Source organism: Vigna unguiculata, chromosome 3, assembly GCF_004118075.2.
Source record: "Vigna unguiculata cultivar IT97K-499-35 chromosome 3, ASM411807v1, whole genome shotgun sequence".
Taxonomy (NCBI): domain Eukaryota; kingdom Viridiplantae; phylum Streptophyta; class Magnoliopsida; order Fabales; family Fabaceae; genus Vigna; species Vigna unguiculata.
The window spans coordinates 5,665,609-5,678,077 of NC_040281.1; the positions used below are offsets into that span (position 1 = coordinate 5,665,609).

Here is a 12,469-nt window from a genome sequence, read left to right on the forward strand (position 1 = left end):
AGCAGTCTCTTTACCTCATTTTTTTCTTCTACTTATTTTGTAATTTTATTTATAAAAAAAATTGTATCCCGGTTGAACAAATTTAACATTTAAGTAGAATGTGTAAAGATTGAAAACTATGATTATAAAAGGTGTAAAAATTGAAATTAGTTTGTGGAAAGAGGTGGTTTTGTTTTGAGAAAAATAATTCAATGTGTTTTAACGTTGAAAAATAGATGAAGAGAAAGAGAAAATATGAATAATAATATCTTTTATTGGTTAAAATAATTTTAAAGAAATGAAAGAGTTCATTTAAAAAAAAACATTTTCTCTTAAATTTTAATTTTATTGGCTTTTCATTTAGTAAGGGTATTTAGAGTTTGGGTTAAAATTGACTAAATTTAAGACTCAACCCAATCAAAATTGGACAATTGCTTTTCTGCATCCCATTAATTGCTTCCTGCGCCCATTAGTTTACAAAATGACCATTTTACCTTTCTTAAAGTGACTTTCTGATTAATTTTGGAACGAGATTTTCGAAACCAGATTTTTGTAATAAAATATTCGGAATGCATGAAATACATTTTACAACAAGCATAGAATACAGATTTCTGGAACAAACTTTCATAATAAATATAATACCTCTCATAATAAATATAATTGCTTTCAAAAAAAGCTTCCCAAAACGCATGAAATATTTTTCAGAAAAAAGTTCTAAAATGAATTCTTTTAGTACTTTCTTCTTCTTCTTCCTCTGTAGTAATGATTCGGTGTGATGGAATAGTAAAGAATATTTTCCTTGTATTGTGGGGTGCAAGAAGAAATTGGATGGGTAGGAAGCAATTGCTTGTTAAGTTTGAAAGAAAGAAAAACTTAACTCAATTTATTGGATGTTGGATCACTTGAATCAGAATATTTAAATTTATTTTAAATTTTATAATAAAATATTTTGAAACTTGGAATTTAGGATATTAAGATAGATATGCTTTCATATCCTATGTATACTAACAATTTTGACATGATCACTCAATTCTAGGACACAAAACAAGTACAAAAAAATGTCATATTTGTGAAAAAAAGTTAAACATTAAACTAAAAGTTGATTGATAACTAACTTAAGAGAGGTAAATTTGATTAACATAATTGATTTTCCTATGACAACTCGCCAATCTTTTTGGAGATCATAACATTATGAGAACTTAACTTGAAAAACTACTCCCAATCATATCTCATGTTTTAGTTAGATTTTTTCTATATTGATTCTAGTTATTAACCACCTTAGACTTTTCGACACTTTTTTTTTAATATTCCCTTGCATAATAATTCTGACATTTTATTTTAATCGTTAAAAGTTGATCATTGATTGTCAATTTTTAGTGGATAAATAGTCATAGATAAGTTTTTTTTTCCCTATAAATGTGTCACTTTCTACTTTATATCATGTAAGTATATTACTTTTGGAATTTTTCAAAGGTTTTGAAGACATTTTTAGAATGTTATTGTTGTTTTAATGATGTGTCTTTGAATCAAGAATCGTGAAAACTTTGAATCATTACATTACAAATAATCAAACTCATTGTAACTAATTTTCTTATTCTGGATCATAAAATTTTGGAAATTAAGTTGACTTCCAAATATAACACTTTAAATGTCCATTACTTGTGAGCTTTTTTATGTCTGTATTTAACTTAAATTCATTTCTCTTTAAATAAATAAATATGTTTGTGTGTGTTATGAAATTAATTATTAGGTTCTAAAAATTATTAAATACAGGATATATTAAGTAATATGAACACCATTTACCAAATAAAAAAGGTGTCTGATAAAGATTAATGAGAATAATTCATCTTTTGCATCTTTTAAAATTTAATATTTTAATTAATACATTCATCAGTTTGATTGTCTTGTGTTCTAATCCTTTTGCAACACATATATTTGGTGTGTACCCTTTCTTCCTTTACTCAGTTTTGAAAAATCTTGAAAATTATGAAGTCCTTCAAGTTGCAACTTTCTGACACTTTCAAATCCATGAAGCAAGAGGTGTCTCTCTAAACTATTTTATCATAACTTTCTTCATTTTTTTTTCTCACAAATTTGGTGTAATTTTATGTTCAAACTGAGTTTTTCTGCAGTGAAATTGTCTCATTTTTTTTCTCTCTTTTGTTAGGGTATGGTAGATGATCAATTCTCTTTAGTCTACTCCTTGAAAACGAGTATAGAAGATCATTTCTTCATCGAAATTATATCAGAATTTTGCAGTTGTGCCAGAGAAGACTTCAAACTTTTAACACAGATAATGTACTTTTCACTATTCCTTCTTCATAAAATGTGATGTTTTTTGAAAAAAAATTACTTACTGTTTTATAGTTTTTTTTTTCGTGTTTTTCAGTTAAAAAAATGTATGTTATGAATTTAAGATGCGTTGGAAGTCTCATTTAAATAAAAATAAACAAGATAAATAAAAGAATAACCTAATGTCTTACAATTTTATATTGAAAACGGTATCATGATTTCTTGTATAAACTTGTTGACAACTTATTGATATGAAATTTCTTGATATCTTCTCTCGAAAAATCTTACAACATATTACAATTGTTTTTGTTTTATTCCTATGATGTTGTAGGGTTATTGTTTAGTTTTAAATTTGGTATTTTCTTTAATGTAGGAACGAGGAGGTTTGGAACTATGATCTCATGAAAGAGTACGTTTATAAAGTTAAAGGCAGTTCTTCAAGGTAATTGTTTAATATTTGCATTTTAGTATATATAATATTGCAATTTCATGATAAAGGGTTAATTTGGTTTGAAAATGGAAATAGGTGTTGTTTTGGAAGTTAAATAATTTTATGCATAGATATTGTTTAAATATAAAACCAAATTATAATATATACGAATGAAATGTTATAAGATTAAATTAAACGTTATTTCAACTGAGAAAGTAGATTTAATTTCCATTCCTATCTCTTTCAAGCTTGTTTATTGTTAAGTTTTTGAATGTTGATTAATCTTCTTCTAATGAGGATTACAATCATAATACAATTAATGTTCTTGTGATGAACAAGAAAAACTGAACATGTTCTTGATGTATAAAAAAATGATGAGATGAAATTAAAATTATGGTTTGTGCGTATCTCAGTTTTGGAGCATGCAAAATGGCAGCAGCACTTACTGCATTTGAACGTGCTATTGATTCTGCCTCTAAACAAGAGTAATTAACCTAATCCAATGTTAATTACATCAATTAAACCCTATATTTAACATCTAATTAATCTTCAATTAACAAAAAATCTCTTTGCAGATGTCTGAAGGCTCTGAAACAAACTCAGCGTGAATTTAATGCTCTACAAGAAAAACTTCATGCTTGCCTTCAGGTACGATTATTATCTCTTGATTTATACATAAATGTTTCTGCATTTTATAGCAAAAGTTTACGTAATTCACCATGTGAAGATTTTTTAAGAGAATTTTATGATGTTTTTTCAGATAGATAAAATATATTGTTTTGTTCTTTCTATCTATAAGAAATATTTGCTATATATCATTGCCCGTAAATAATCTCTGCAAAAATTGAACATGAAAGGAACAAGTTAATCTATGAACTAAATATAAAAAGATAATATTAAAAAAATTTAAATCTAACTCAATTTCATAAAACTAACATGTAAAATGAAATTTGCGTCTATTTATATACTCTTTTTGAATTTTACAAACTTTAAATTTAACTCAACCCACAAAACCGAGTTATAAAGTAAGATTTATACTCATTTATAACTTTTAAATCGTCTTATCTCTAATCAAGATGGGACTTTTAACAAATAAAAAAAACGATAGCATATTTTCATTAACAATAAAAACTAAACAACAATATATTTAAAGAAAAGTAAAAAAAAAATTGTAAAAACTCAATAAAACAAAAATTTCTGATCGAAACTTAATTAAAAATATTTAAATTTATGAAAATTTTAAAATTTAATAATTTTTTTATTATTCTGTTAAGGTTGTTGTTCCTTTAGTATTTTGGTTAGGTTTGTAGATTTTATTAGTTCAGGTTTAGTTGATTGCAGTGATATTGTATAATCTTTATGTAAAAAACTTTGTTTTCTGAATGCAGCTTGAAAGAAGACTTGTTCTCTCAGCTATTGAGGGAGCCACTTTGTGAAAATCAAATTATTATTTTTGTGATTTTCGCTTTTTCTCCTTTCAACGATATTGTGTTTAGTTTGAAACATCTACATCGGTTATATTTGCTTTAGTAAGTACTATGTTTGAACTTAATCTCTATTCATTATTTTATGTTAAGCTATTTTTGTATTTTTGTTCACAGAAATTAGACACTTCAATTTTTAAATATATAGAGTGCATTGCGATATGTGATTAGGTTGTCAGAATTTGGATTTTGTTTTTCTAAGTTTTAGGTATTATTCTTCTAAAAAATCTGTTAATAATAGGAATTGTAAATTTTCAAAGATAATAAGACTTATCAATTATTAACAGAATTTATTGACAAAATTGATCGTCATATGTATTTTAGACAGAAATACTCTTAATAATACAAATTTTAATTTATCAACATATTTTATTGACAAATTTTATAAATAAATTAATTATCAATAAAAATATCCAACAATAATTTAAACTCAAAAATCCGCTAATAAAGTTGGGTTAACATTTTTTTCTACCGTAAAAATCCGGCAATAAATTAAAAAAAATAGTGATTTTATTTTACATTTCTTATGCTTCAATCTTCACAATTCTAAAATTATACCACCTTAGGATACGGTATTTAACATTTTGTATTTTTTTTTCTTCTTATAAAATCAACACTATTTTTCTTAGGTATTTATTAATAATAAAATTTATTTTTACTTAATAGTTTTATATGCTATTTTTCCACGATTCTTAAGACAATTTTTTTATTTAGAATTTAATTAAGTACATAATGCATTTTTTGGGTCAGGTTCAGCTACTCTTAATCAGCACCCAATTATGACAAAATCAGCATCCTTTTATAATCTTAGAAAAGTTAAACACAGTATAGATAAAGCTTATTCAATTCTAAAAAAAATAAGCAACTTACTTAAAAGGCGAAACTTTAGATTGTTGTAAAATAAATTGTTAATATGTTGTGCATTAATAATCATAGATACGTTAATGTTAACTATTATATTCTTCTTCTTCTTCTTTTTCATTCATAACTAAAATTAGTTACTTCCTAAATTAATATCACTTACTCTACCCATTCACATAACAAATAATGTATTTTGTAATTTAGATATCTAAATTTTTCTGAGTTGATTTATGGGCAATAAAGTTATTTTAACATTCCAAATATATATTAAAAAAAATCAATTTTGTATCTATATTATAAAAAAGGAAGTTTTTAGAATAAAAAAATTTATTCAATTATTTACTTAATATTATTCCATATTATCATTACAAAGATTAATCATTTCAACCTTTTACATTCATTTTTTTTTCTCTGATATTATCATTAATGTCCATTCCATACATTACCTTTCTCATATCTCTCAATTCAACTTCTTTTTTGAATGGCTCATTTTATCTATATTCAATAGATAAATAACCTTTTTCATTAGAAATAGATTTATTCCCGCACAAAATTTGGCACATTAAATTTTAGATTTTTTTAAATTTAATAAAAACAATTAGTATAGAAGAAATTTGAAAAATGATAATATACATACTATAGTTTAAAAAAGTATTATAGTGTTACAAAAGTCAACTAGTGATCATGGAAAATATCACATCCTGGATCAAATATGATTTCTAACCGTTTTTCTTAATTTAATCACGAAATTTATTTACAAAGAAGCTTTATAAAAATATAACTTGTATTTAAAAAATAAATAAATAATTGGTAAAGAGTACAAAAAATGACGTATACAAAACTTTCATAAATGAGCGGTGGATAAATTAAAACAAGCATAATACGCTATTAAATAAATAATACACACGTTGTAACAAATTATTAAACATGTATACGCCAAAATAAACATCACTTGTAATTACCCAAAATCATTATTTTTGTTCTTAATTATATTTTAGCCTCATTATTTATTTATTTTATATAATGTTATGTTACTATTAGTAAATAGTCTAATTCATTCGTTAATATCGAATCGGTACAACTTAAATATTTGAACTTTTCAGAATCAATACAATTTTGTACCATGTACTTAAATTAAATTGGTATTGCTATTTTTTTTATATCAGTGATATAGCATCTTTAAAAGAGTATCGTCACTAATTAGCTACGACTTTTTAGTGATAGTTTAAATTCATTTTTACTAATTAACATCACTAAGTAAATTTATAGTAAATAAATAATAAATAAGATCAATTTTAAAAAACAAAATTTAAATTAATATATCTGTATCGGTATAATAATGAAATTGAATCAAATAAATAAATAGTAGAAAAAAAAGGTAATCAGACCTTCTTCTTAAATATGGGATATTGGAAAGGATAAATTCATGTCAAAATTCTGATGTCAAAATCCGTTGCATTTTGAGACCACTTCCAAGGTTTTTCTTTCTGCACCCATCATTATTAAATCCACACCGTACTAAAAGGAAAAGATTAAAATATTTTTCTTTACTACAACATTCTACCACTGCCGAGAAGAAAAAACAGGAGGAAAAGTTAAGACTCTTTTACGAATATATTTTATGTTATATTGAAATCTTATATGAAACATTTATTATTCTTTAAAGTTAAGACTAAATAATTTAATATTGGTCTTTTTAAGTCTTTTACAATTTTAAAAAATTTAAATTAATTTTCTAATAAATTTTAATAGTTTATTGAGTATTTAATAAATTAAATTTTGGGATTTCAGTTGTTAACTTCTTTTGTTAACTTAGATGCAGCTATTAAGTGATTGACGTGGTTATTTATTTTTTCATATCACTTGCTCAATTATTATCACATGTAATTTTATTATTTTAAAATTTTATGAATTGAAATTTTATAATTTTAAAATTTTATAGATATTATGATATAATAATTTGACAATATAACGATATGATAATATAACAATATATGATGATACGACAATATGTGATAAATATATAATAAATATTATGGTTTTAATTTTATTATTAGAAATATCATGTATTTTATTCTCTTTTATTATTATTAGATATTTTATGATACATATTAGGTTTTATTTTTTTCCTTATATCATGGTATATTGTATTTATATATTGGACGAATTTCTAATAAATCGGTATGCAAACTTTCATTCTCATACTTTCAATAAAGTATGTATCTTCTAACTTTCTCTTACTTATGTGTTTTATCAAACACTAACATGGTACCAAATTTAAATTGGTTTCCGCATTTTCTCCTTTCTTGTTGATTTATTCCCATGGCGAATCCTGATTCATCCTTTGGTTCTTCCGCAAACCCCGTGAACCCTAACCCATGATAATCTCACAAAACTTGCAAATTTCCTTTTTCTTCACCTTGGTGAGAATCCTAATCTTGTTTTGGTGTCTCTTTTATTAGAATTAATTGACGAATTAATTATATTATGTGACTCATTTGAAATATTATGATGGGTCCAATTGTGATTTAATAAAATATAAGGACCTATTGGTTATCATGGGAAGTCGTAATAAAATAAAATAAAGCTCAGCCCAACTTGATGGACGTTGGCATATAAAAGGAAATTAGGGTTTTATCTTTGGTCATAAGGTTCTTTCACAATAAGCCATAAAAAAAAGAGTGTGAGAGGAGTAACGAAGGCAGAGAGATAGATTGGAAAAAGGAGGTTGAAGAACGGAGATTGAAGAACGCATTATTATTGGGTCTCTCATGGATCAAGGTTAGTATCCTATTATGATTTATGTACATGAATGTGTGATTTTGTGCGTAAACGTGTGATTATGTGCGTGGATATGTGATAATCATGAATCTTAAGATCCTATAATAGTTTTTTTATGATGAAGTATTATTGCATGGAAACTAAAAAATAATTTACATTTTATGTTTGTTGCATTGGAAACCAAAAACAATGATTGTTTTGTTATCGACACCAATCTAAACACAAACGGTATGACGGTATGACGGTATGACGGTATGACGGTATGACGGTATGACGGTATGACGGTATGACGGTATGACGGTATGACGGTATGACGGTATGACGGTATGACGGTATGACGGTATGACGGTATGACGGTATGACGGTATGACGGTATGACGGTATGACGGTATGACGGTATGACGGTATGACGGTATGACGGTATGACGGTATGACGGTATGACGGTATGACGGTATGACGGTATGACGGTATGACGGTATGACGGTATGACGGTATGACGGTATGACGGTATGACGGTATGATAATAAGAATCTCTTCTCAATCATAAAATTTGTAAGAGGCTTAGAGTTAAGGATATAGGAAAGTTGATCCTATAAATCATGAGTAAATAAGCCTAAAACATGAGCCTGTATATGACAATATCATAATATGACGATATAGCAATATGACAATATAACAATACGATAATATAACGATAAAACTAAAAAAAAAATTATAATTATAATTTACAAATATTTAAAAAATAATAAATAATAAAATTACATGTTGCGATAATTTAACAAGATAATGTGACAAAATAATAATAATGTCACATAAAAAAGTTAATAACTATGATTGGATCGAAAATCTTAAATTTATTAGGAACCAAAGTTTCCAAATTTATCATGAACTTTAAAAATGTCAAGTCTTTAATCTTTATGACTAATTTTAATTAGGCTTAATTATGTTTTGAGTCCTGGTAAATTTGAAAACTTTCAATTGAGTCCCTAGTAGATTTATGTGGTTTATTGAATCTTTGATATTTCACAATTTTTCAATTGAGTCCCTATAGTAAAAAGTTTTTGTTAATTTTGTGATATGGTATATCTTCCATTGTCACTCTCCTTAAATGTCGTCACATATTACGACATAATAGTTTGTTGCAAGAGACCTTGATGACAAGATTTTTTTCAAATATTTATTATATTTAATGAAAATTATTTTTAACTTTAATTCAAATTATAAATTTCAAAATAAAAAAATGAATTACAAAAATATTAAATATATAAATATAAAATTATGAATTATAAAATTATAAAATTACAAAAAGAACAAAATTAAAAAAATTACAATTTGATAAATTTTCATTTTCATAATTTTACAATTTATATTTTTATAAATATATAATTTTACAATTTTATATTCATATATTTTATAATTTCGTAATTATAAAATTATATATTTTTATAATTTTGTAATTTGTTAACTTTTGTAATTATATAGTTTTTAGTTTCTTAATTTTATAATTTTATAATTTTGTATTTTGTATTTCATAATTTTATAACAACACATACTTTATATTTTTATAATTTTAATTTTTAATTTTAATTAAATTTAAAAATATTTTTTGCTAAATACTGGAAAAAATTTCATCATAACGGTCTCTTGTTACAAAATATTATGTAATGACATTCAAGGAGGTTGACAGTACAAAATAACTATCACATCATAAAATTAACAATAATATTTAATTATACGAACTCAATTGAAAAGTTTTAAAATTTCAATGATTCAATAGATAATAAAAATTTATTAGAAAATTTATTAGAGACTCCGTCAAAGATTCCCAAATTTATCATGAACTCAAAACATAATAAAACTTTTTAATTATATTTAAAATAGTTAAATATTGAGATTATCTTATCTCTATTCAATATATTTTTGTTCATAAAAAAAATTCAATTGATATAAGTAAACTTCTTTTGAAATTCACTTAATTCCCCACGACACTGGCACATTAAAAGTTAAGATGTTTTTTAAAAGAGAAATAAATAGTAAAAATAGAAAGTTAGACCTAACTTTAATTGCATTCTAACTGTGACAAAATTGATTTCTATATTTTTTTATGGAGAAAGATATTAGTCGTTAACTTTTGTTATTAGAAATTGAACTCAGAACCTCTCACCTTCCTTTTAAATCTATTTACAAACTTTATTTGTTTCATAAGGATTGAACTCGCAACCTTTCTCATTTCTGTTTTATCTAACATTTCTACATAACTTAGGTTTAATAACTCCACAAAGTTCCTCGAGTTAGGTCTGGTTGTTCTGAACTCATCTCAACCAGGTAGTTCACATCTTACTGAATGTGTAAATTAAAAAGAAAAAAAAAAAAAGTTGCAGTTTTCCTTAGAAAGTGTTTACACTAAAGTGAAAAGAGAGATGAAGAAGAGAAGAGCCAAAAAGTAAGGCAACGTACAAATGTCACTAATAATATCTTAATTAGTTTTTCATTAGTACATGACCGAAGCAAAATGCGTGGTATATAGAACAAGAAAAATCAACAACAATCTTATGGTGTGCTTGGAAGTGATGAAAACAATGGATTACCTGATAGAGACGATCATGCATTTCACGAATACATGTTCATCATTCTCCATACTTATTCAATTCTCATCTCAACAAAGCACACCCTCAAGGAAGAACATAACCATTAATATACACAAATATTATATATCTTCACTTAACAATAATCTACCATAAGAAGTTCCCAAGTTGAGATGGAGATGAAGAGTCTTCAAGATCATTTGATGGAGAGTGAACATGTCTCCCTTCATAGGTTGTTATCACCATTCTTGGATCTTCCGCTAAGCGTTCCACTCGTTTCTTTACTCGACAGTTATCTTGTGTGCAACGGTAATAGCTTCTGCATGCAATGCAGACCAAACACATATAAGAAACCTTTTTTTGAGGTTGTCGATCATGAAGTACACATTAATGACAATTTAATAACACAACATCCTCATGTTAATTATAATCGGAATCTATATGTTGATCTTTATATGTTGAGCCATCAATAAAACACCATCATAACGGCACTATATTAAGGACCATTTTTACAGGAAAGTGCTATAATGGGTTTGTGAGGAAAAGTCTTAGCATGAGTGTCTGAAAAAAGTTCTTGCAGACATGTAATTTTCATATACTATAATCATCATAATCAGTTGTTTTAACCCTTAGAACATTTTTTATATATACATTTTGAACTTTTGCTTTTACATATAACAATTATAGGCACCGCCACATTATTCAGAAAAAAGTTAAGATCTTGCCGAAACCAGTAACAAAGCTGAATCAATATACATGTAATTATGATCAAGACAATAATGAGACAGTGGTGGAGAGATTGGAGAGAGAGAATAGATATATGTTTGCAATACAATGGTGATGAAAAGTGTTTGATAAATTGAATACTCTTGAATCAACTTTTGAAATATTAAAGCAAAAAGAGAGAGGGTTTGAACTGATGAATATACCTTGGGTGCTGCGTGTTCTTCACAACTTTCTGTCCGTACTTTCTCCACTTGTAGCCATCGTCCAATACATCGACATCGCTCATAGTTTTGAAGCAAAACCTAGGCTCTCTAACCTTCCTTCTCGCCTTCATTTTCTTCATCTTCATGGCCGAAATTCCCAGATGATGATGATCATCAAATCCACTTCTTTTACTGCTCAAGCAATCACTCACTTCTCCCAGTGCCCTAAATTCAATCATAACCAAACACCTTAACAGTTGCAGTACCACGAATAGAGTGATGTTTTAATACTAAAAAACAAGAACATGTGATAGAAAGAAAAAAACAAAGGTATGTCTCACCATGGATTCAGAGTGGATCTATGCAAGGAGAGGAATTGAGGTCCTCCAAAGGTGGACTTGTGAAATAGGGTTTGTGATAGATTTGAGGTAGAAGAATCTTGTTGAGATAGGGCAAGTGAAGAAGGTGTTATGGAGGTGAAGGTTTTCAAAGAGGATTGGTGGCAACCCAAAGGAGGCAAAGTAAGGTTTGTAGGAAAGGGAAAGAACCCCATCTGTGTAGGAATCTGATCCTGCTCCTCGAAAAAGGTGTGGTGAGGAATGGTATGTGAAGTTGTTGACATCACTACTACTTCTTCTTCTTCTTCTTCTGATCTTTCAATATAGATATTGCTGGTGTTTCTAAGAGTTTTGGTGAGGCTTCAATATATGTGGTTTCTCTCAAACCATGGAGGTGAGAATTACACCCTAATGGAATGCATAAACTTATAACGTTGCCAAACCAACTTTCCCTTTTTCTCTTTGTCTTTCTCTCTTTCTCTTTCTTTTCTTCCTTGATTTTCTAATTTCTAAAAGAGAGATGAATGTCTGTCATATATTGTATGTATAAAAACATGTGAACTGTGGAAGGTGAAATAACTAACTACATGGATGGACATTCATTCAGTACAGGTGGAACAAGCACAGAATTTTGAGTTAAAGTCTAATAAATAAATAAATAAAGGAGTAAAAATATAAATTGAGATTCGATTATGTCCTAAATTTTAAAAATAAATGGATGTAGTCTATTTAAGGACATTATTTTTTTAATTGCTAAAGGTGTTATACGTTAGTATTTCAACTGAAATT

General features: G+C 26.5%; 1 protein-coding gene across 1 annotated transcript; it reads right to left on the minus strand.

Moving 5' to 3' along the window:
• Window positions 1–10,388: 10,388 nt before the first annotated feature.
• Window positions 10,389–12,194, minus strand: LOC114176924 (probable WRKY transcription factor 13). Its single transcript, XM_028062126.1, has 3 exons — window positions 11,684–12,194; window positions 11,343–11,567; window positions 10,389–10,732 (listed from the first exon to the last, which is right to left on the minus strand). The coding sequence occupies exons 1-3, from the start codon at window positions 11,962–11,964 to the stop codon at window positions 10,561–10,563; spliced, it is 678 nt and encodes a 225-aa protein (XP_027917927.1). The 5' UTR covers window positions 11,965–12,194; the 3' UTR covers window positions 10,389–10,560.
• Window positions 12,195–12,469: the final 275 nt, after the last annotated feature.

Bases quoted from the DNA above. Each gene is read 5' to 3' on its own strand.
- LOC114176924 (XM_028062126.1), bottom strand. From the start codon at position 11,964: ATGTCAACAACTTCACATACCATTCCTCACCACACCTTTTTCGAGGAG. The intron at 11,568-11,683 runs GTGAGACATACC...GATTGAATTTAG, and splicing joins AGATCCACTCTGAATCCATG to GGCACTGGGAGAAGTGAGTG. The intron at 10,733-11,342 runs GTATATTCATCA...CATTGCATGCAG, and splicing joins AAGAACACGCAGCACCCAAG to AAGCTATTACCGTTGCACAC.